We start from the raw sequence: 26,336 nt of genomic DNA, 5'->3' as shown, positions 1-26,336 counted from the left end.
CAGCAGAGATAGTTGCCACTTGGATTTGTATGTCCCAGATGAAACTGGCTTGTGACTGGAATGGCAATGAGAAGCAGTAATTAAAATGCCTTCTGGAAGAACTGTGCTTAAGTAAACTGCTCAAGATAAATGACTTCTGTAGAGCGGCAGGTCAGCCACAGACTCATTTATATATCTTTCAGATGTGGTACTCTTTACTGTGTTTACAATAGGAGTTGCATCAGAAAAATTCAGTGTTACTAAATTTGCTCATAAGAGCATCCATTTAATAAATATTCGCTGCACAGATCCCAAAGAGAGTTTCTGATAATTACATTCAAATATCAAGTAGTTTATTCCTCATTTGGTCTGTATTAGAAACGAAATCGGAGAACTTTTATTTGTTTGACCATTAAGAGAGACACTAGTGACCAAAGACAATACTCAGAAATGGAAATTGGTTGAACTATATTGTGATGAATATTACAAGACTCCCAAATAGCTTTACCTACAGAGCACTAAAGTAACTCAACACAGACAACGAGCTCAGCAGTATATAGGATTTACCATAATGGAAAGCAGGGGAGAAAGGAAAGAAGGCAAGTTCTTGTGAGGAAGTAGGAGGGTGGGTGGAGACGCTCAGGAAAACTTCTATCACTCCCTGTGCCTGCCCTGACCCCCAAACTAAGAATGCCTAAAGTAAACCCCTTTGGGATCTTGCCCTCTTAACACCTGAGACATCACAGTGTTATTCACAATAGTCAAAAAATAGAAACAACCCTCAGGTCTATTAGCTGGCGAATGAATTAACAAAACGTGGTATATCCATACAACTGAATAATTCTTTGGAAACAAAAAGGGATGAAGTACTGATACATGTTTACAACACGGGTGAACCCTGAAAACACCATGCTCAGTGAAAGAAGCCAAGTCACAAAAGGCCGTATATTGTCTGATACCGTATATAGGAAGTGCCCAATGGGCAAATCCACACAGAAAGTAGATGAATAGTTCCCAGGGGCCATGGGGAGGGGAGAATGGGAAGGAGGTGCTAAGAGGTAGAAGGCTTCTTTATAGGGTGATAAAAACTACTCTAAAATGGAACACTGGTAAGGGTTGAACAAACTCTGTGAATACACTAAAAATACTGAATTGTACACTTTAAAACTATGCATTTATGGTATGTGAAATATATCTCAATAAAACTATTATTTAAAAAACTCAGGTTTTGCTGGTGAAAGCTCTGGAGGTCAAAGGGACAGAACTTTATCAAGCATCTTCCTGAAGTGGTACATTAAATAAGCAATAAACTGTCACAGCACAAACATTCGATCTTTTCAAAGACTCTTCATTTTTAAAGAATGTATCATTTGAGGAGGTTTACTTCACAATGACTTAAAAATATTCGCTGAAGAAAAGACTTGAACCATGGAAAAGCCTTTTCTGCTACTGTCAGCCTAAAACATTTTTAGAATTTTTAATAGTATCAATGGAAGCCTGATGGGCACTAGCAGATGACCCTATACAGTGTAAAAAAAATCTGAATGGCCGTGGGGAATCAAATCTTTTCATTAAAAAATAACAGAGTTCTTTTCTTAAGTGGCGATAAGAAGACTATTTGTCAAGATTGTATGACCCTTTTGAAACCATAAAGAATTCTATTTTAGAAGGGCTTTTAAAACTAACTGAAAGGGAGAGATAATCTTGGGAAGAGTGTGAAGTTATTTAATTTCAATATTGCCACCCATTTCCCCCTCATTCAGTTGATATGGACAGGATTTTTCTCAGTCTAGAGTAATTTCCTAACATCGGTAGTAGCCAGTTAAAGGACAGACAACGTGAAGGGACCTACTGTTTCCAAATAGGGTCATCAAAGTTTAAGACAATGTACAACAATCAAAACAAAAACTTAAAACTGTACTTTGATTCCAAAAGTTGCCATTAATGCTTCTTATAATTATTAAAAGGTCCATTTTTTAAGAATCTTTGACTTCAATATAAATGAAAACTTAGTGTTTCATCTTACTAAGTACACAAACTATGATTTACAAAATAAAATTCATGGAACTAATTTACGTGCTCTAAAGAAATAAACTTTTCTTTCACCGTCTACGACTTGTCGAGAAGTAACTTTGTTTCTGGACAATGAACGGCAAGATTCCAAGTCTGCAATCGGATAGTTTTGAAATTCTGTACAATAAAATCTCAGAAACAGTTTCTTGAAGTCGAAGCTGATCATATTTTCATTTACCGGCTTTTCAATTCCATTCTCTTCTCCTTGCACAGTTTTGTTACCTAACAAGTCGAACCACTCGTGTAATTTCTCTGCTTACATGAAACATGACGCACAGGCCACACCTTGTACACTTGAAGGCTGAATCTGCCTCGGAGTCTTTCCCCTGGCCAAGTCTTCCACCCACGCTGTGCCGCCTGCCACTGGAAGGCTGTAATGATCTCTAACTGCTGCTGAATTAGCAGCCCTAGGTCACAGGTTCAGCCTCAAGCTTTTTGTCCCATTGGGAATTCCTCAGGCATGTGGGAGCCGTTAAAAGTTAGGCCTGGCATGTCAAAGTGGGACTTTAGGAACAAGACACAAGGTTAGCCAGGCGGAATGACCTCAAGCTTAAATTTAAAAAAAAAATAAATTGAAGAGAATGAAACATAGCAAACACTTAAAAGTGGTTGCCTCTTTTTTGGGGTTAGTGGAAATGTTCTATGTGGTGGTGGTTATACAACCACATGCCAAAAATCTCAAAAATCATGAAACTGTACGTTACAGAGGGTGAATTTTACTATAAGTAAATTACACTTCAATAAGCGTGACTTGAAAATAAAATGGTTGTCTCTGAATGGTAGAATTATGGGTTTTACTCTTTATACTTTTTTGAATTTTATGAGTTGTCTGAAACGAGCATTATTTAACTCCACAGCCAGTAAAAAACCAAAATAAAACCAAACCCAAAACAGAGGAAGAATACTGTTCTGGCCACCCCTGACCCTTTCTTCGCCCTTGGCAGTGGAGGTGGGCAGGGGAAATCCCAGGGTGAGGGAGCTAGGCTCCTCACTGTGGGCTACCGGGACCTTTTACTGTCACCCTATCCAATGAAATCCAACCTAGACTAAGGTCAGAAAGAAACCTCATTGATGATGCTGCAAGGAGAAAAAGAGTAAATTCTGTGCTCATCAAAATTTGGATTTGAAGGCTGTTGGGAGGAAAGAGGTTGAAAGGGCAAATTTCCCTCTGAGTTAACTGTGCCAAGATTCTCTTGAGATGAGCTGTACACACCTCAGCATCCCATGAGGGCCATGTCCCTTAAGGCATGCGCACCAGGTAGCTGCACAGTGACCTGTAACAGGACACCGCACACTCGGTACCCGCTGTTACCCATGACTGTAAAAAGCGTGGCAGACAGAAATAGTCATTGTGGCATGCTGCCTGCTTGGAGGACCTGAAATTAACCCATCCATCTACATATGCTAAATATCATCTTTGAGCCAAACTAGAGTGTCAGAATTGGCCTCCTGGAGAATTACTTCCAGGTAAGGTGCTATTCTATCCATTTATATTCCATTTAGCAGTGTAAGAAAGAGATGAGCCTGATTCCATATAGAGAGAGACTACCACGGATGCTGTTTTGCCACATCATAAAGTGGTCTCTCAGTGGCGACTGATAGGAGAAACCACTCAAGTCTTGGCCCCAGGAATGGCAGATTTTCCTGAGCAACCTGGTTTGTTTTTGTCCTACAGACATTTTGAATATCACTCATTTGTGTTTCTCTCGTTAGGATGGGTACTACGTCACTCAGAGCCAAAGTGGCTCCCTACTTTTAGCAAATGCATGGAATGTTAGCAACATACATTTTTATACTATTTATTTATTTAAGATTTAATTTATTTGACAGAGATAGAGACAGCCAGCGAGAGAAGTAACACAAGCAGGGAGTGGGAGAAGAAGAAGCAGGCTCCAAGCAGAGGAGCCTGATGTGGGGCTCGATCCCAGAATGCTGGGATCATGCCCTGAGCCGAAGGCAGACGCTTAACGACTGAGCCACCCAGGCGCCCCTTTATACTATTTTAACCTTGGTTTCATCTTATTTTTCTAATCATTATCTTCCATTTGCTCTCATTTCCTCACTCCATTTTTGATTTTTGTATTTTTAAAAGATGTTTCGAATATTTTTGGAATGAGGCAAAATATTAAATACATAGATAACTAAGGTACACTCAAGACAAATGAGAAAAGACAAAAAAGAAAGTAGTATCTTCTGTATTAATTGATCCCATAGCCCACTTTATATGAAGTGAATATTAAATATATAAAGAACTATACTGTAGTCAGTATAAATGGAGAAAAGTTATAATTTCCTTATTAAGTATTTCCATAGCCTACCTTCAATGAGGGGAAATATTTAATACATAGGTAACTACAGTGTAGTTGGCACAAAGCAGACAGGCTGTAGCTTCTCTATTAACTAATCTCATAACTCACTTTCAGGCTTTTCAAAGTCACAATGATTATTTTTGGCTTAACATATCATCTTAGGATATAAGCACCATCAATTCCAGATTAAGGATCATTATATGTTGATATTGCTTGGGTTATTAGTGCTTTTTTGTAGTAAATAAAGCAACTGAGAAATCATATCAGAAATGGGGTTTTTAGTAACCCTGTTTAGAACCAGATTTCCAAGGAGGCATTAAAATTAAAACTAAGCAATTACTTCACTTATTAAGATTTTAAAATGATTTGTAACGATTTTTGTTTTTTAAGTTCTCACATACTACAAATAAACTGCCAAAGGCAACTGTTCACTTTTCAGGACCCTGCTCCTAAGTTAAGAACAAGCAGAGGCTCAGCTTGTCCACCTAGAGAATGAGAACATCTCATGGCACGGGTTAAAAATCCATCGCTGGTACTGCGAGTGTGAGGGAACCAAACTGCTCCGTTCTAGGGCCACTCCTTTGGGAGAGGGCTCCACGGTATATTATTTAGCACAATATATAAGAATCATTTATTAAATACGACCTCATGCCACGGCCTCCTTCTTCTAATTCATAGGGTAAGGCCAATAATAGCAAATGCTTTGAACAACAGAAAAAGTAAATAAAAATATACTTTTCATTTCCCTTTGGGTTATTATAACATCATCTTCGGACTAGGAAACCTAAGAAAATCTTACAGGTCACCTTACCAACTCTGACACAGGATCTAAATAAAACAATATGAAAAATAACTAGTTATCAAATCCCCTGTTTTGCTGACTAAACTCAATTCATGTAAGAATGACCTGAATCCAAGGAAGCTTTCTGGCCATAAGCAGTGGTCCCACTTTTAATTTCCTTTGAGCAAATCAGAAATGGCTGACGGGAAAGAGGCCGTGGGTCTGAGAGCTAATTTCTGTTTTTCTGTATCTTTAGATTCTTATTCTGAGAGTGATAGTTGGTGGGTACTGGAAGACAGAGGGATCTCTCAAGTGATAAAAACCTATGCTTCCTTCACTAACATTGCTTTCTAATGGGCTCCTTGTTAGTGTGAAAACCTGGTGGTCACAGAGCAAAGTAACTGTGCCAATAGTCTTCTTGAGGTCCCTGAAAAGCACACTGCAAGAGGGCAGATATGAGAAAGCGTAGACAGAAACCCAAAGATGCCAAGTAGATAACCTCATGGTGAAGCATCCTTACTTGAGCTTAAAACACACGGGGCTTTGCTGAGGTTCATTATTCATACAATGAGCATTTGTCTGGGTGCCTGCCTGCCGCGCACCAGGCACTGTGCCGGGGCTATGGGGGTGGGGTGGGCCTTACCACCTCATAGGAGAGTTGACAAAGGCACAACCAGCTATGAGTTCAGATGAAGAGAGATGCCCTTCCAGGAGAAACTTAGGAAAGGCTGTAAGGAAGGGTTAGCATTACACTGAGGGCATCAAGAATACAGGAGAATCCAAGGTGAGATGTGAGTAGGACAATCAGAATGGATCATTTATGATTCTAATCAGTGTTCACTGAATGACAAAAACAGCCTTTCTCATAACTGTAAGATTCCATAATAGGTTCCCAGCCTGCTGCCTGGTCTCATTTCTTTTCTTTTAAAAAAGATTTTATTTATTTATTTGACAGAGAGAGAGGCAGCGAGAGAGGGAACACAAGCAGGGGGAGTGGGAGAGGGAGAAGCAGGCTTCCCGCTGAGCAGGGAGCCCGATGTGGGGCTCGATCCCAGAATGCTGGGATCATGACCTGGGCGGAAGGCAGACGCCTAACGACTAAACCCCAGGCGCCCCTGCCTGGTCTCTTTTCATTCTAACTTATGCACTACACTACCAGGACAACTACCTTCAAAAACAACTTTGAACAGGTCTCCTTTAAGACCTAATGAAGGTTACTTATCATCACTTTAGTTCCCAGTTCTCCAATCAGAAGCCAGCATTACCCCTTCAACCTCATAAGTCATCAGGTCCTTTTAGGACACACCCTAGGTACTTGAACCTCTTGGTGCTCCAATACAAACACAGTGGGGAATCTTGTATACCTCTGTGCATGCTTTCCCCCTTTCTCTGGTCAACCCAGCTTCCCTTTCTGCAGGATCCATTCATTCACCCAAAAATTAACTGATGGAGGTCAGTGACATGCCACACACCACACTAGGCACTGAGATCCAGAGACAAAACACCAAAATCACTCAGAGTAAATATTATAACATGTATTTTTACTAACATTTTAAACAAACCTATGGAATTAGGTAATTCAACTATGTAACCTTAAAATTATTTAATATTATAAAACTTAAGGTGCAGAAAATAATCTAAGAGCCATGCACATATCAACCACTCCCCCATTTAACAAATGTCAATATTGTGCCATGTTTGCTCTAGATGTCAAATGTAAATAACATGTTACAGATTTGACTAAAGCCTAATTTCTGATAGCTTCCTCCTCCCTTCCTTCCTAGAGGTACCACTATCTTAAATTGGTGTCATTCTAAAATATTTTTTATACTTTTACTACACATACATACATTCATGAACAATATCAAACACTGTTTAAATATCATACAGTGCTACTGCATATATTTCTGAAATGTTCATAATGATATCCTCCCATATCCTTTTACACTTTGTGGTTTTCACTCAGTAGTCTGTTTTGCAAAGATGTTCATATTCATACATGTAATCTAATTACTTCATTTTAACTGTTCTTGAGTCCACTTATCCACTGTTTATTTCCCATTTCCATCCTGATGGATAATTACGTTCTTTCTCATATCTTACTTTTTGCAAATAATGCTATAATGAACATCCTTGTACCTGTTACACTGTGCACACCTATCAGACTTCCTCCAAAGACAGCATGTTCTTGAAGTTTTAAAGTTCTGCCAGTTGATTCTCACTCGTTGAGTTTTTTTTGACTCAGGTTTTATATCTGATTGTGAGCGCATCTTTAGTGATGCCAGTTTCTCAGCTGGGGATTCTGAACAATGTGAATTACATTTGGGCTCCAAATCCACATGTGGTACAATCTTGGGAGTTTACCATGGGTGCACCCCTTTGAGGTCACAGGTTAATACAGCAATCTTAAGTATACGTGTACCATCTTGAAAATATACACAGCCTCATTCTTGGGGCCCTACATAGGTATTAAAGACTCTAGTGATTTTGGAGGGGAGGAGGTGACAGTCAACCTAGGTCTCCTGGAGAGGTAGCTCCAAATGCTTCTGGCTCTGGCTTTCAGTTTCTTTCCTATTTCTAGTACCTGGGGATTCTCCTTTCTATTTTGCCATTTTCTGTATGTATTGACTTGCTTTATTGATATATCAAGTATTTCTAGGGGTTTATCAAGAGCATTTCTATGTCAGTTTAATTAGCTATGCTGCCAGAATAAAAGTCCAAACTGAATTCGTTAAATTAAATTTTCCATATATAAAATTATGTATTTTTAAGTCTGTGGGTTTATGTCTTTGGAAATATATACAATACCATATTACCGAGTTTGTGAATTTTCTTTTTGGTGCTGAAGATACAGATAGCTTTTTAAAAATATTGAATAAAAATACTGAATAGAATTAAAATTTTAACAATTTTAACTTCCTTGATAAATTATATCATTGAGTAACTATAAAGCCAGAGTTAGAAATATCTGATTTACAATTTTACCCCTTGCTTGTTATTTCCCTTTCTAAAAAACAAAAACAAAACTGCCTGGATAACTAAAATATGGTCACATAATTAAATATTTATGTTTTAAAAGTTCTATTAATCCTATTTGTATACTTGATGCCTTACTAAACATACCAATATGCACAACTCTTAAGGGTCGGAGATGAAAAAATTCATGAGAACACAACTTATCTGCCTAATATTTTTAAATCCACAGCAACAATTAGCCGGAACGGAGGAACTGCAGACAGCACCGTGTGCACTAAGAAGGCTTTCTTGGCTAAGACTAATAGACGATACTGACAAGTAGAACAATAACGATGTTAGAAATAACTTAAGAGACAAGCTACTGCTGGTACATACCTACATATGAGTAAAGAAACCAAGCTTAAAAATGCAAGCAACAGAAGTTATTTTATGGTAGGCTTTACTAGAACATGTAATTAACAACAAAGAAATCCACAAATAGGATAAGCAGTGATTTCACCATTTGGTGCTTATGGCAGTAATAATGATGTTTTTCAATAGCTTAAGAGGCTATTTAAACACGAAACAATAATTCTGATTAAGCATGGCTTTTTTATTCCAGTAATATATTGGTTTTCAATTTATTATGTGAATACACTAAATTATTTCATCTAGTAATTATTTTGTATGGCAGTTTTACAGAGTTCTAGATAAACTCAAGGTCAACCGAAGGCATTTTTAAAAGCTATTTAAATGTTATCATTTAGAAATATTTCTTAGTTAAAAAAAGTCAATACCAGGTTTTCAAAGTCAATTAGCTTTACCAAATAATTAGTAACTGTGAAAAACATCCATTAACTGTGTCTACATATGCAAAATCAAACTTCTAAAGGTAGCATATAGAAACTTACCAATGCCATATAAAACACTTCAAGCACAGGACTGAAGGATAATCAATACTGCAAGAGGCTTCTCAAATTAGAATAAATTGACAGTTTTGGTGTCCAATTCAGAAAGGCAAGTTAACGGTGACAACACTAAGAGAATCATTTGCTACATCCAGGACAACTTAATAAGGCATGGAACTTGAAGGCATGTAAAATAATAGAGCCGTTGGCCCTGTACCTGGTGCTGGCGATACTTGGGGATTCTGCTCCGAGCCTACATCTCTCTAGCTGACTGGCAACGATCTGCCTTTCCACTTCCAGTTCTCGGGTGAGTCGTTGAAACTGAAGTTCCTGTGATTCAAGGAAATAAAAGGCATATAAGGTGCCAAGACAGATATACATGTGAACGCATGTCACAGGAAACACAGGAACATACCCATAACATAGCACTATATCTAGTGCGGCTTTGTGAAATTAAAGTTTTGGGTGGAATTGTGGGCCTAGATAACCTACTGATTTGTACTTTTTTTCAAACCGAAAGGCACTAGAATATTAGCCTTTGTTTGGAATAGGAAACATAGATATTTATTTGCTTTTTGTGTTTGTTCTCCTAACTGAGGTTTGCAAAGAGTACTTCCGCTACAGTGCTGTATTAAACGTAAGGTCTGCAGAGTCCTTGATAATGTCTACGTCAGGTGTCCACCAACCAATGTAAGCTCTTCAGCCTCAAGAGGTAATTTGTTATCTTTCATACTTATTGAAAAAAAATGTAAATTCCCATGATGAGAATCACTTTATCACGTTTGATGCAGAGCCTTTTAATTGTTAAGGAGAAAAAAATCATTCCAACCCTACAGAAAAAGTTTTGGTATATTTATCTGCAATATAATCAATAAAGTTTTTCTATTGTTATGAAACAACACATTCATTGTTCATGTGTCCCTGTGTGAAGGGGAGAAAAAAATAAAGTCTGAGCCAGTATACAGAATTTAAAATTGTATTTAAAGGCTGGGAAGACTGTCTAAAGAAATGATCTTCTTCATTCTACACCACATGATGAAGGCAAGGAAGTTCTATCATAGGACAAGATGCTCTAACTTGACAAGATTTTAATAAATAGGAAGGGTGCTATGCTATAACACATCTATAGATCAAATCAAGTACACTCCAAAGGCTTTAAGCCACAAATAACACCTCCAATTACACCTCAAGCTCCCCTGTGCCATATTATCTCCTTACAAGGCTACTCAAAGCAAATGCCGAACTGTAGGTAGTTTAACTGGACAATGACTGCTAGTTCAAAATACCAGGTATATGAGCCCTAAACCTAGAAACTAATCAGAAATAAAATTACCTTAAATATTATTTATGACAATATATACATATTTGTTTGCCATGCAAAAATTTAAAACAATTTAATTGAAGTGTATTAGCTCCCCATGGAATCAGGCAAACATGCTATTACTGACAGCACTGGCTTTGTAAATTCTACAAACTATTCTTAGAATAATTTTTAAGATACAGTCCCTGAACTCCTTACTGCTTTCTGATACTGAGAATACTTCTCTAATGAGCCCAGTTGGTGTGGGTATATAGGGCATGGCCTGAAGGAATAATACTTGGCTCAATAATGTTGTACAACATGATCGAAGTGGGACGCTTCCTACCTCTGTTTAACATTTCCTAGACCTCTGTTCTTAAGAAATGTTTAGCAACGAAAGACCAGATAGATAATAACTGCGCAACATTCAGTATCAGGCTAAGATAACTGATTTTAGGGGCAAACAGTCTTATGCTTATCTCACATTTGGTCTTTCTTTGCCCTTAAACAGCATCATATTTCTTATGACACACTTCCATTCTTTCAATTATTTTACTCAACTGTTTGTTATACACTCTTATCCCAAAAGACTGGTTGCTTGTACCAAGCTGGGCCAGAAAAGGACCATCTATGAATCCAAAAATATTCTCAGAGCCATCACATTACCTTTGCGTTCTGAGTTCAGGGGCTACTAGGGATGGAGGGCTGCTGTGTTTTCTTCATTTGGGGATGGCCAAAAGTTACCAGGGTAGGATTAAAGTATGTTTCAAACTAAAACAGAAAAAAATTTGCATTCATACAAAAAAATTCCATTTCGGCAGATTTTTATCATGTTTGTGGCTATCTATGACCTTTTGAGCATCCTTTCAAGGAAATGGTTGGGAAATTTCCCACTTGAAGGCAGAAGCTGGAACTTACTGTCCTATAATTCCTTCCCTCAGAAGCAGAGATATGGTGACTTTGGCTCTGCCAAGATGTCAGACTGTGACTCAGGTGCTAAAACTAAGACTCTGACATCAGAAAACAGGAAGCTTCTTTTCTCTTTCACCTTCTTGCGGCAATCCTTGCAACAGGCATCAAGGCCAACTTCCTAATACAGAAATGACCTCCACACAGGCTGCTATATTGATGCTTTGTGGCAGCATCGGTGGTTTCTTCATTTACTCAATTTTGTGGCACAGATTTAGACGCTGTTTCTGGAAGTTAAATTTCAAATCTTGTTCTCCAGCCCTTGCAACAAATGTGGGTATTCACAAATACTTACTTAATAAATGCCTTTTTCTGCATAACTAGCCATGTCAGTCTCTGTTTCTTGCAACTAGAAATCTTGACTGAAGCACCTACAGAAACCATTTACAGTAGTCAAGTTGTTAGGAGAACCTATGTACCCATGATGTAGCTACATTTTTCATTTAATAGTTGGGTAATTCCTTCACCATTCGTACAGACTGAGTAAAGTCCGCATCATATCACTACTGGCCATGAACCTAGAATATTGAACATCACCAGCTACGTTTATCATTCTGCCCATTATTTGTTCACACTTCTCATAAGCAGGATGTCATTAAAGCCCTGGAAGCAGAATATCAGGAAGACATAAAGCATGAAATTTGTAAAGGTTACCTAATACCTGTGAATATTTACAAGGAAAATGTATGTATGCTTTGTTGCAAAATCATTAATATCACACCTACAAAATATAAACCGAACACCCGTATGGGACTAGCACCAAGATGGGTAAGCAGGTATAAATATTTGACAATTCTGTCTCTACCAGCTTCTTAGACTGCCTGATGAGGAAGACAGTATTACACAGTCGTACAAAAACACACCTAATCATTTATAAAATAACACTCATTAAGATGATTGCAGAGATACCGCCTATAAATTAAAAATTTATATTTTATCATACACTGTGGTTTAAACTTACATTGTAAAGGCTAATCCTTAAATCAGTATCCAAAACTGGGCATGTGAATTATAAGGGGACCCTATCTTTGCTCTCCTTTGAGAAGACAAGGAAAATTATGTTAAAAGCATTTGCCAGGGGCGCCTGAGTGGCTCAGCCGTTAAGCGTCTGCCTTCAGCTCAGGTCATGATCCCAGGGTCCTGGGATCAAGCCCCACATCGGGCTCCCTGCTCAGCGGGAAGCCTGGTTCTCCCTCTCCCACTCCCCTTGCTTGTGTCCCTCTCTCACTGTCTCTCTCTGTCCAATAAATAAAATCTTATAAAAAAAAAAAAAGCATTTGCCAATGGTTTAGCATACGACAATTTCCTCTTAAATCTGGCACACAAGACCATAGACACAAACTTAGAAAGAAAGTCAAGGCTATTAATATGCTATAAAATGGAGTCTGTTCACATGTGTTTGAAAGCTTTTTTTTATGTTCACCTCATCCCTCTCAGGTAAATACACCAATAAATATTCTGACAGTGAGCCAAAGGAATAGAAGAAAACAAAGCTTCATTTTCAAGCTTTGTATGGTGGACAGAGCTGGGCAGGAAGCCAGGGAAGGACTTGCTGCCCCAGCCATCACCACCTCAGGGGTGCCTCAACTGCAGAGAACGCCCTGGCTCAAGGGCATGCCCTCTGGGCAGACTGTAGCCAGCCACTGATTGAGGTGGGTGGACAAAGGTGGGCCCCAGATTTGCTCCAGAGCTCCCCGTGGGCTGGGCCAGCCTGCAGAGTATTTGAACTTCTTTACCCAATCCTGCTTTCCCTCCCCCTTTCCTCCACAAGTGTCTGTAATAAATACTCTGCACCCAAAACTCCAGCTCAGTGAAAACCCAACCTAAGACAGTATTGTTCTTTGACCTCCTTTTATATAAAGAGAGATTTTCTCTCACTCTTACTTTTTAAATACTGTGAGATACTTCGAACGTACAGAAAAAGTATGGACAATAACACAATAAGCTTTGGAGAACCTGACCCAGCTATAGCAAATCTTAATGTTTTGCTACATCTGCTTTAGGTTTTTGGAGAAATAAAGTATCACAGATATATTGAAATACCCTGGTTTCTCTCTAATGGATCCTATTTCTCTCTCTCCTTCCCTCTTCAGAAGAAACCATTAACCGGAATTTGGTGTTTAATAGTCATGCAAATATTTTATATTATTACTACACCATATTTCCAGATCCAAAGATGACATATAATATTGCCTGCATGTTCACATAAGTTACATCAGTGGTAATACTGTGCAGACTTGTGCAGATTGCTTTAATTATGATTTTGAGATATATCAATATCCGTAGACACAGAACTCATTTATTTTCCTTGCTCAGCAGTATTCTGCACAGCTAGAGAGCAATGTATTTATATGTTCTCAACAAGATGAATCCTTGGCTTGTTTCCAATTGTGTGCAATTATAAGCCTGCTGCCACATAAGCATCCTTGTACTTGTGCACGTGTGCCTGACTTTTCCACAGGAGAGACCCAGAAATGGAATTGCTGGGCTGAAGGTAATGCACCTCTTTACTGGATAATGACTGTCACAATTATTTTCCCAAGTAGTTGTACCAGTTTATATTCCAGTCAGCAGTATATGACAGAGTTCCAGTTTCTCCACATTCTCATGGACATAAATTTGCATTTGGGGGCTTAAATTCCCACTTTCCTTTTTGGTAATCTGATATACAGGAAGCTATCATGCATTTGTTTTAAGTTGTATTTCCCTGATAACTGACATTTTTTCCTATGTTTACTGGCCATTCAGATTTTTGAAAATCATAGGTGTCACAAATTCTCACGTGTGAGAATGTTTCCCTACTTCTAGCACCCAGGTTTGTCCTCTTCTATGGGGAAGGTTTCTTATTACCCTTATACTAATGTAGTTCTGTAAAGTTTTAGCTTTGGGCAAGGGATTTCCTGTTGGACTCCCCCCCCCCCCACCTTGGGCAGGTGGCGTGTAGCTGTCACATGGCATGCTCAAGATCACCTAGGTTTGGCAGGTCCCTTTAAGGTGAAACCCAGGTTTACTTACTGCTTACTTAGTTTAAGATTCCCACTTTCGTTTCAGTTTTGGTTTCTGTGAATTCTTTACTTTCTTCCCAGCTTAGCCCTGCTTTAAAAAAAGAAACAACAACGCAAAACATTTTATTCAGCATATTTACTTTCCTTCAGGGAAAGAACTGGCTAGGATATGTCAGAAATGAGAATCTTAACAGATTTTTCATATTTTCTCTTAGTTTCTCTGAGCTATATTCAGGGGAAGTTTCTCAGTATTACTTTCAACTCACTATTTCTCTATGTGCCCTGTTAAGGGTTTATCTCATCGATTTTACTTGTTTTCCAATGACAATTATTTTCCATTTCTCAGACTTCTAGTTAGTTCTTTATCATACAGATCCACCTGTTCCTGCTGCCCACTGACAGTGAAATCTCTATCTTCCGTCCTTCTTATTTAGGTTTATCTTTTTTTACCTAAACTCCCAGGCGCCTCAGTCCTAAATGAGGCTTTGAATTGGTGATTCAGTGTTCCTTTCAAACAAACACTACGGATCCTGCCCATCTAGTCAAGAGGCTACTGTCTATTTCCTCTGCTTTCCAGAAGCTCCAGGAAGCTTTTAGCATTAGGTACTTCCACTCTCATCTTCTTTAATAAGCAGGAAGAGCTCCACCTTAGCTTCAAGGACTCTGCCGCTGGCACTGAAAACAGGGCCTACCTTATTTTCCTGTAGCCTCCTACTCTCTCTCTTACCCTTCTTAAGTCCTCACTGATGGCCAGTAGTAACAATATCTCCCGGCCCTTTCCAACTGTGCCTTATGGAAGCCTCACTCCAGTCTGCAAATTCTCTCTTTATAAACTCTTCAATATCTACTCAGCTATTCTCCATTTCTGGGTTACTAAGAAGACTCTACAGGTTTTAGTTCTTTCCTGAAAATATTGCTTTTTCTGCCCCACTCTCTCTGGTGAAGACTATACATTCTTTACAGCCAATACCTGAAAGACCCCAAAGTCCTGGCTCCTCACTATCTCTATTTTTAGCATAAAGTTGCTTATAATATTCCTTATTGTCATCATACCAATTAAGATCTGGAATCACATTCCCTCTTACATTCCTGATATTAGTATGTCGTGTTCTTTTTTCCTTAATTGATAAAAACCATTATTCTTCCAAATATGTGCAAAAGCCCATTGTGCTTTGAGGCTCATGCAGTCCAACTACAGTTGCCCACTTGCATCACTATTACCTATTTTCTAGTTATTCTGACTTACTGCTTCAGGAGTAGCTGCAATAGTTATTACTATCGTGATGATGACAATTAAGAAAGAGCAGTGGGCGTCACAGCAGGCCATGAGCAATGACAGCCCCACTTCCTTCCTGTCCTCACACTGAACTAATCTTCAATTCTCTTCCAGACATAGTGGAGGGAGTGGCCCCTTCCTGTCCACCGCTAGCCTCTCCACACCCTCTGGCCTCCTCCAGGATTTTGCTTCTTTTTCCTGACTCTTCAGTGTTTCTTCCCAGTTTAAGGCTCAAATCTTCCTCCTCAGAAAGCATCTTCTTGATCTCAGGACTCCTCAATCTCTGCTTCCTTCCCCTTTGACCTAAACTATCTTTCGCCAAGTATTTTTCTTTAAATTGACTCTTTTTGAAAACATGGTGTCTCAGGTATTAAAATAATTAAAATCCTGGTTTCTAAAGCTTTTTATAGTTTTCTTAATATAAATTAAAATACATAATAATTTTTAAAGAGGTTCATCTGTGTACTACAAATCTTTTCACTTCAGCAGAACACACACAACACACCACAGGTCCACATGCCTCTCTATGCCTATAAATCTCAGCAGGGTGTACTGAGTACTGGTTATACTGAAAGAAGAAACCAGACATGGTCATTATGTGGTGCAATCAGTGGTGAAGCAAGAAAGCATTTTTATTTCAATCACTTTTGCTTAAAAATCTTCCAAAAAATAATTTACTTTTCTGCCTTATTAGTATGCCGAAAGAGTTTTGTATCACTAAGAGACTAATTGTCACCAAATAATATGTTAGATTTTTAAAGTACATAAGTTTGTGCTCGATAGGTCCTACTTTCAGGATATACAATAACATTTTTTTCTCTTTCTCATGTTCAAAATATGAGCAAATTATAGTCATGATCATACCTTTGGGAGTCTTGAGCAGGCCTAGGAAACTATTTTAAAAATGATTATTTAAGAGCAAATAAGAAATCCTCAAAAACATTTTAAATGGTATTCTATAATCTAGGTTGGTACTAAGAGCAAAGGAGCCACACTTTCAAAGGGTCCTTTAACTTCTCAGCCTCCAAATAACCAGTCAGTAATGTAGAGGAGATTACATGTCCTGACTTTCTATCACAGTTTTAATAACTGACAAATCATTAGAAGGTCTACTCGGCAGTCCCTAAATCGTACATAATTAATTCTAGAAATGCTAGACATATCATGTCCATCTCCCTTGTACGGGCTAGTTCCCTTTGTTAAAAGGAAATTCAAAATTAAAAAGGCTTAAACAACTAACACTGCCTTTCTCAAACTGTGTTCTGTATCAGTGTCCCATAAAATATGCCCCGAAAGGAAGGGGTTCCAGGTTGACAAGGTTTGGGAAATGCTGCCCAGAAGATTCCAAATCTTGGAGATTCACAGCAAAGCTAGCATATTAAAAGTTCTGAGAAGTCCACCAATAGGAAATCAGCTTACCATTGTACAACCCAGCGATTCTTCGATTTACTGAGACTAAGCACACTTTCTCTTTTCCATGGAACAACTATTAACATCTCAAAAAACAATACTGTCTTGCAGAACACAACTTAGGCAATGCTCAAAAATAAAGCTCATTTATTGTAATTAGGGATGGTTGAAGTACTATATTTTATACACTGAAAAACAAAATTTTAATCACTTTTGTCCAGACAGAATATTTTCAAAAAGCAGGACACCACAAAGGGTAAATCTTCAATAGAAACTGCTGACCTCATCCCACTCTGAAGATATGAAGGGCACATCTGATTAAGACACCTCTGCTGGACTATGCCCTCCACTATGCCCACTGCTTCTTACATTAAGATCTTGTTTAGATAAAAGTAAAATACAAGATATAATTACCATTCTGAGTTTTTGTTATACTGGCTAACATTCCAATAAGGATGAACAACAGTAAGATCTTCATTGTTTTAGCCTACCAAACCACACAAGATTATACCAGGTTCTAGCTTTGATAGCTTATCCTTCAGTTTTAATGAAGCAGAGAGAAAACAGCAAAGTTTACCAGATACTCTAATTTTTTATTCTAAAGCTCAGGCTCATATCTGTAATACTGTCACCAAAGCTCCTTCATTAGAAGTCAAAATAAAGGGAGAGATGAGAACATCAAGGTAAATAGTCCAAGCATTTCTATAGCACCACTGAAGGCTTTTAAAAACTGCCATCTGAATGCTAACTCATTGCCATTGGCTCTTGAGTCTCTCACGTGGCAATGTGACCGTCACACAGGTCTATACACACTGGTGATATACAGATTCACTATCTCGAGTCAAGAGTCAATGTTTGGCTAAGTGGCTGCACCTGAAGATGCGTCCTCTGCTCTGCTTCACCTCCCTGCCTCCCGTGTTTTTTCTCGACTGCAATGGTTCTCAAAGTGTGTACCTTGAACCAGCAGCATCAGCATCAACACTACCTGGAAACTTCTTTGAATTAGACCGGGTAGGGTACAGCCACCTGTACTTGAACAAGTCCTCCCGGCGAATCTCATGCACAAAGAACTTCAACGACCAGTGTCCGAATGAAGCCACTGTTCCCTCTTACTCAGGCTCAAACCATAAGTGTTTTCATTTTCAGCATTTCCTTCCTTTCTCTTACTCCCCATACTTCTCATGGTAAATGCTTTCCTAAATCCTATCACTCCACCTCTCTAACACGGGTTGAGTCCATTGCCTTCCCCACCATTCCTGCCATTCCCCCTAACTGAGGCTCACATTAACTTTGGACTACTGTAGTAGTCTCTCAATCTTCTCCCCACCATGGTGGTAAAAGGCCTTGCCTCTGCTTTTCACATTTTTTCCAGCTTTATCTGTTGAAGCACAATTCTAATCATCAGTAATCTCTATCCTATACTGAGAGCTGTCTGGGCTCCAGGCTCTCTGCCAAGTGTTTTAAATGTACTACTTGGTTAGCTTCCCATTCAGCCAGCGAAGTAGTCAGGGTTACCCTCATGCCACAGAGGGCTGACTTGCCTCAGGTCATTCAAAACCAGGATTTGAAATCAAATCAGCCTGACTCCTAATTCCACAGTGTTAACCATTGTGCACCATGACCTTCCCACCCCACTCATAATTTAACTTACGTACTCAGCTGCAAAAGACCCAAGGTAGTATGCCCTCCTGCTCCCCGCCCCAGCCAAATACTTTTTCTTGGTTTCCTGTCACTCTCCTTCATGAACCTAGACTGAACTATTTATGGTTTTCTATACATACCACTCAAAGCCTTTTCTCATGTTCTTCCATAACCCTGAAGTTTTACTCTCCCACAAATGCCTACAGCCCTTTATCTACCCTTTGGGCAAAGCGCTTGGCCCATTACATGTGCTCAGTACTAAGCTGGATTCTCCTTAAAGAAGAGTGGAATCCATTTCATTAATCTCAGTATCCTTCTAGCTCCCTGCAAAAGCAAAACAAGAAAACCCTGCTAATTCATTCATGGTGAATTTTATACAGCACATTTTATTTATATTTATAATTGATTGCATTATTTTTAAACTAACTGATTCCTGAGTATTTGTACCAGAGACAGGCATAATATATTATGGATGATCCTTTTTTAGGCTCTTAAAGCATTTCAGATATGATAACGATCATATCCTTACAATGTAAGTAATCAATGGTACAAAATAATGTTCTATTTTTATTTAAAGATTTAAAGTTTATAGGGATATGTAAGGGAAGAGCTGGGACTAGAACCTGGGTCTCCCATAATTTTGTTGACTGCTCTTTTACCAAGTTAGTTTTTTTTTTTTTTAAGGATTTTATTTATTTGCCAGAGAGAGAGCAAGAGCAAGAGAGAGCAAGAGTGAGCACAAGCAGGGAGAGCGGGAAGCAGAGGGTGAAGCAGGCTCCTTGCTGAGGAAGGAGCCCAAAGCGGGACTTAATACCAGGACCCTGAGATCATGACCTGAGCCAAAGGCAGACGCTTAACTAACTGAGCCACCCAGTCATCCCAACAAATTAGTTCTATCAGGAATTTCCTATTCATGATGACATGGGAAAATTAAGGTTTATTTTTTAAAATAAATTATATGCACATAATTTCAGTGACACTGTGGTTTATTGCCATTAATATGACTTATCTCATGCCACTGTTTACCTCTTCCTACCCCACAACTGCTTATATCTGTTTTTACCTGCTGAATTCTGATCTCTTGGGTTTCATACCCTGGCTCTGGGAAAATGAGGAGTTTCCCAGGGGCAACACGCCATGTTTGAAAACCCGCCCACCAACTGACTGACACTGTAAGTTGTTGAACTAGCAATGCCTTCTTTTATTTCCATTTATTTTCTCTCCTAAAAAGCAGAATATGTATGTGTGTGTGTGTGTGTGTGTGTGTGCATGTAACTATAAATAATTCTAGTAGTCTTCTATTAGTTGAGGTTTTACTACTGCTTAAAATTATGTATACTTGGAGAAATCCTAGTAGTGAAATAAACATTAAGGAAGGGCGACAACATGGAAAATGGGGACCTGGAGCCAGTGTCAGTTGCAGGTGACAATAACTGCTGTCATTTTTCCAACAAGGTAAGTTGTTTGGTAGAATTAATGTCCAAAACACAAGGAAATTTTCTTTAAAATGTAATACCTTGAAAATTTTATTAGCAATTACTTTAAGATTCATTAAGAAATTATGAAAAATCATAATGACTTAACATTAACAATTTATCTGGTTTTCTAGTACATAAATATTTCAAAATTAGTAAGATCAATGATGCATATCACGTAATGTTAGATGCTTATTTGAGTTAATTGACTGCACAGTAGATGATAATAATGCAAATAAATCATTATTTGTGGAAATGGAAAACTGAGAAAAATAAATGACCAATCTTCTACTTCCTCCATGTGGACTGGTTATAGCAAGCATAGCAAACCCATAAAAATGGTAAAAGAAACAAAGGCTAAATTTAATCTTCCTTTCTTTAGCAGGTCTAATAAGTAGCACTAGGGAATAAGGCTAATTTAAAAAATGATTAATTTAAGATTTGATTAGTAACTTAATGAAATGTAAAGGGAAAAGGAAACAAATACCAACCAGCACAGGTAGATCTTTTCTTCTGATGATACTTTTTAAATTACTAAGCTTGGTTTATAGTTGTTCTTTCTGTTTTGCAGGTATTTTATGGCTAAAATATGTGGGCAATTAGTAGAATTAGAGTGTATGTTTAATGGTTGGGCCCTATCCAATTAAATGGTTCCTTGTGAAGGCTTGTTATCTGGCTCAAGAGGTATAGGGGTTTTCAACTTTCTTTGTCTTCTGAACTTTGTAATTTTACATTTTATCTGTATGGCTCAGCTAACATTATCTTTTCTTTCTAAACCTCCAGAACTTGTCCTGGGATTCTTGAGAAATAAGGTTAAGAAAATCAATGTATTATTGACAACCATAGGATGTACCTAACCTACCAAGAGCACTAAAGCCTTGGGACAGAACTGTGGCAAGTCTACCTACAGGCTGAGTCCAACCTCAATATGGCTGCGTCCAGACTCACACCCACTGAAGTCTTCAGGTTTACAGTGTGCCAACTTTGCCATTCCCCACTCAATGTCTCTCTTTCTCTGCCTCCCCCGCTTTGTCCTCTGACAGCCTGCTCCTTCCACTGGTTAGCTATACACAAAAGCAATTTTCATTTACTCTCTGTTACCCTTATTTAATAGCTGTATTTCCCCCACTTACCTAAAAAAGCAAAGTTACATGCTGATGCTTTTTACTCGTGTTAGGTCTATATGGCTCTCATTAGAAAAAAAGATAGAAAAGAGAAATGATTTTAGGGAAAAAAGTGCCAGATTTGAATATGTTATTTTTATTGCTCAGATTAACATATTTATCTTAAAGAGTCATTAAATTACCACATTTAGAATTATTTTTCTCTTTTATATAATACATACTCATGAAGAAAAATACATGTGCTTATGTTTAGAACAGGTACAATTTGATACTAAATATCTTACTTCCTTATTTCTTGCTAAATCATAACACTAATAATAATACTAGATACCACTGAAAGAATGCCAACTGTGGGTCAGGCATTCTACATGTATTTTCTCTAATCCTTACAAAAGTACAGGCCACTACTGAGTTCAACAATCTTATGGCTGGAGAGGCAAAATAAATGACTTGCTCAAGGTCACATAATTAATAAGTGAAGAACAGGAATGGAATTCTATATTCTTGCTCTTTCCATTACAGGTAGCTGAAAAAATTGAGGTTGTCTCATTTTCTATTCCTGAAGGTTATATTTAGAACTGTAATAGATTTTCCTGTTTCAAAACTTTCTTCCCAAATCAAATAAAGCCCTGAAATGTAATAAGAATTAAAGAGCCAGATGCTAGTATATATGGGAACTTCCTAATTATGACAAAGGTAGAATTTCATTCAATGAGAAATGAACTGCTGGTATAATTAGAGAAAACAAAGCTAGATTACTATTTCAACCTGCACGCGCGCGTGTGTGTGCACACACAAGTCCTATAATCAATGCAGGAAAACCCCCAATTATGTAAAGATAAACTAGGAAAATATGTTTATAACCTTATGATGATAGAGACCTCCACGAGAAGACAAGCAACCCCAAAATCATAAGGGATAAGATAGGAATATTTAACTACATAAAAATAAAACTTCATATGCCAAAATATCATGCAAACAAAGGCAAATGACCAGAAATGATGGCGCGCCTGGGTGGCACAGCGGTTAAGCGTCTGCCTTTGACTCAGGGCGTGATCCCGGAATTATGGGATCGAGCCCCACATTAGGTTCTTCCGCTATGAGCCTGCTTCTTCCTCTCCCACTCCCCCAGCTTGTGTTCCCTCTCTCGCTGGCTGTCTCTATCTCTGTCGAATAAATAAATAAAATCTTAAAAAATAAAACGACCAGAAATGAGAAAAATGACATTTGTAATACATAACAATTAGGCAAAGGGTACCAAACAGAACAAGTGGCCAAAGACGAAATATAAATGATAATTAAAATATTAGAAAAAACTGCTCAATTTCATTCATAAGGAGCAAGAAAGTCAAGTAACAATGAGATGTCATTTTCATCATATTAGGAAACATTTTTAAAAAAGATTTATACATTCATTTGAGAGAGAGACAGCACACACAAGTGAGGCGAGGAGGCAGAAGGAGAGAAACTTTAAGCAGACTCCACACTGAGTGTGGAGCCCTAGGGGGGGCTCGATCCCACCACCCATGAGTTCATGATCCGAGCCAAAACCAAGAATCAGAGCCCAACCCACTGAGCTACCTGGGTGCCCCCATAGAAGCAAACATTTTAAAAGCTGGTAACATTCAGAGCTGGGGAGGAGCCAGGTAAAAGGGTACTTGCACATACTACCCATGTTAGTGTGATCTGCTACAATGTTTTTGGAAAACAACCGGATAACATATATTAGAATTAAAAATATATATTCCTCATGACCTTGAATTCTACTTCTGGATATCTACTCTACAGAAATAAAAACAACCATTTATATGAAATATTAAGTGCAGCACTGTTAGAAACAATATGAATGTCTATCTACATGGCAATATTTTAACAAACTATGGATCTCTGCACTACATGTAATGACTAAAATTAGTTATTAAAAAGAATAAGCTGAACCTTTATCTGCTGCCTCAGAAAAACCACTATATGTGATTAAGTGAAAAAGCCAGTTGGAGAACTGAGTAAAACACATAAAAATAATAAAATAAAAAAGACTCCATGAGTTTGTCTGAGCATGGAGAAAACTGTGAGAAAAATGTAGCTGGTCAGTAAAATTGGTAACTTCAGGAGGGCAGGATTGAGAAAGGGACTGAGATACTATTTATACTTTTATCTCTTTATATTGTTTCACTTTTTACAACTAGCATGGGTCTTCCTGAATTAAAATCTAATTCAAAAAATTAAGAAAGAAAAGACGGCTAAAGAAATGAAGTATTATTGGGGCTCCCGGGTAGCTCAGTTCATTGAAAGCACTGCTCTTGATTTCGGCTCAGATCATGACCTCAGGGTTGTGGGATCAAGCCCTGCGTCAGGTGCTATGTTCAGCACGGAGTGTGCTTAAGATTCACTCCCTCCCTCTCCCTCTGCCCCGCCCACTCTCTCTTTCTAAAATAAATAAATCAAAAAAAAAAAAAAAAAAGAAAGAAAGCAAGAAAGAAAGAAAAAAGAAAGAAATGAAGAATTGTTTGAATACTACCAGGACAGATTCTGTTTAAGAAATAGTCTAATTCCTGGAAAACGGTATTCTGATTGAGAGGAGAACTATTCTTTTTGCTTTTTTGAAGCTATTAAATTACTGTATGGGGTTCAATAATATTCTAATGACCTGTAAAGGCACATTCTAACAATGAGTAATAGGACTTAGCATATATCACAGTGTGCAGCACAGATAAGGGTGTGGAGAAAAGGTCCTGTGAGAACGTGAATTGGTGCAAACTCTTGGAGGGTAATTTAACAATATCTTAAAAAATAAAAAATGTAGCTACCCATTGGCCCACCAGTTAAAAGGCTGAAACTCTGGATATACTTGGAAAAGTACACAAAACCAACCAAAAAAACCTGGAAACAATCTAACATTCATCAATGAGGACTTCATTAAATACATTACATACGTCTATATTAAAAGGACTGAATGAAATTGCTAGAAAGGATTTAAGTAAATCTACGTGCATTACTGTGGAACAATCTGCAAGAAAGATTATTCAGGAAAGGACAGCCAGGCAGTTGTTTTTCTAAAGACTTATTTTTTGCTAGAGTATGCAGAAAATTTTTTTCTTGACATATACTCGAGAAATTTAATTTTGGGAAAAGTGTTAATGGTTGGGAAAGGGAACCATACATTTGTAGGATGACTTACTTTTAATTTTATACTTTTTGAATATTTAATTTCTTTTAGCTTGGGCTTTCATTTGTTATCACTTGTATAAATAAAACAGAATAAGAGTTGTCTATGCATGTAAAACCACACCAAGATGTTGATTTTCACAATTAGTTAAATGTTCCAATTTTGACCTATTAAAGAAGGCAATGTTTTAAGAATTAGTTTTCAGGAAGGGTGAGAAATACATGACAACAGTAATAATTATCTTATTTGAAAATATATGATATATAATGAATTGACTGATCTAATGGTTTCCACTATATATATTTCTCTTGAAACTCCGCAGGACTCTTTAATAAAGAATTGGTATCTTTAGTAAGGTGCTTCTCAGTTTGCTCTATGGTTTTAATTAATTTTCTTCCATAAACTGCTAATAAAGAAGGAAAGAGCAACTTATGCTCAGTGTAACCATAAAACCAAATTTATACAATTTCTTATAAACTCTATATGTCAACATAAATTTTGGAAATAAAACATGAAAGAGGATTCTACATTTAACTTTACATTTTAAATAATTTTAGGGCCAAATCACTTAGGTATTATATACCGAATGGTAAATGTTTCATTTGATAAACTAAAAATATTAATAGTTGGAAAGAGTAGTCATTTTATTGTATTATATAATTGATAGGTATTCTAAGTAAAATATTTTTTAAATAGCTGATTACTTACATATACATATATAGTCTTTCTTATTGTGATAAAATATAGACAGCATAAAACTTTATCATTTTAACAATGTTTAAGCATGTAGTTCAGTGGCATGAAGTCCGCTGACACTGCTGTGCAACTATCACCTCCATCCATATCCAGAACTTTTCTGTCTTCTCAAACTGCAACTCTGTGCCCATTAAATATTAATTCCTAATTCTTCCCTCCAACCAGCCCCTGACAACCCACATTTCATTTCCTGTCTCTATGAATTGGACTACTCTAGGTATCTCACTTAAGTGGAATCATACAGTATCTGTCCTTTTGTGACTGGTTTATATCATTTAAGACAATGTTTTCAAGTTTCATCTATGTGGCAGCACTCATCAGAATTTCCTTTCTATTTAAGGCTGAATAATGTTCTATTGTATGTTTTATAGCACCTTTTGTTTATACATTCATCATTGATAGATACTTGGGCTACTTCTATTTTTAAAAACCCAACATTCTACAGCAAATTTAAGTAAAATTCTACAACAAAAAGTATCTTGAAATTCACATTTCTATTTTTTTTCTACTAGTTTCTTCTGTCCAAGATTCTATTAACTTTCACAAAATTCAGTAGTGAAAGGCTTTAGCTACAAGCATAAAACTAGTATTATGGCTTTTCCTTCTGCAATTTAAAAGACTGACTTGGTTAAACATTCATTCGTTTAAACCGTGAATGCCTACTAAGTGACAGGCACTATGGTGGGCAGAACGGAAGTGAGAGAGAGGAAGGAGAAGGCGGAAGGAGAGAGACAGAGGAGTATGAGTACGAGTTTCACAATCGGCCCCTGGAGGTCTGTGTGGGGGCCACAGGAGGAGAGTGGACAAACTCCGACACGAAGTTTCTCTTCATGAAAATGAGAAACTGGATTATAACACTCAAGCTGAAATGTTAAAATAAACCCCCCACTTTAAGATGCCAAATAAAATTAAGTACCTAGAAAGCTAGTGAACATGAAAAGCTGTGTGGTGCTGATGAGACCACATGGTTTGGCAACCATTTCCTGGTTGCCTGGTACAAGAAGGCAAAACACCATCTGCCTCACTAGCTGTTGGGACCATCAAAAGACCTAAGGTGTGTGAAAGCTTTCATGAATTTTCATGTTCCACAAAAAACTTCTAATCAGATTTTGGTACTAATATCCTAGAGCAGGAGCTGGCAATAAAGGGATTTTTCTATAAAGGGATGGAGAGGGGCGCCTGGGAGGCTCAGTCAGTTAAGCATCCGAC

General features: G+C 37.8%; 1 protein-coding gene across 8 annotated transcripts in view; it reads right to left on the bottom strand.

The window, feature by feature from the left end:
- The window catches only part of PKP4 (plakophilin 4), a 236,160-nt gene that overhangs the window by 96,704 nt on the left and 113,120 nt on the right, over positions 1-26,336 (bottom strand). For all 8 annotated transcript variants that reach the window (XM_087860912.1, XM_087860933.1, XM_087860920.1 and 5 more), the window contains exon 3: positions 9,223-9,335. In XM_087860912.1, the coding sequence (XP_087717038.1) occupies positions 9,223-9,335 (113 nt within the window). The remainder of the gene's footprint in view (positions 1-9,222; positions 9,336-26,336) is intronic.

The sequence above is a fragment of the Ursus americanus genome, chromosome 1, assembly GCF_024610735.1.
Source record: "Ursus americanus isolate L20-20 chromosome 1, mUrsAme1.1.p, whole genome shotgun sequence".
NCBI lineage: Eukaryota > Metazoa > Chordata > Mammalia > Carnivora > Ursidae > Ursus > Ursus americanus.
The sequence above is the reverse complement of the archived record's forward strand: the minus strand, read 5'-3'. Positions and strand labels throughout refer to the sequence as shown.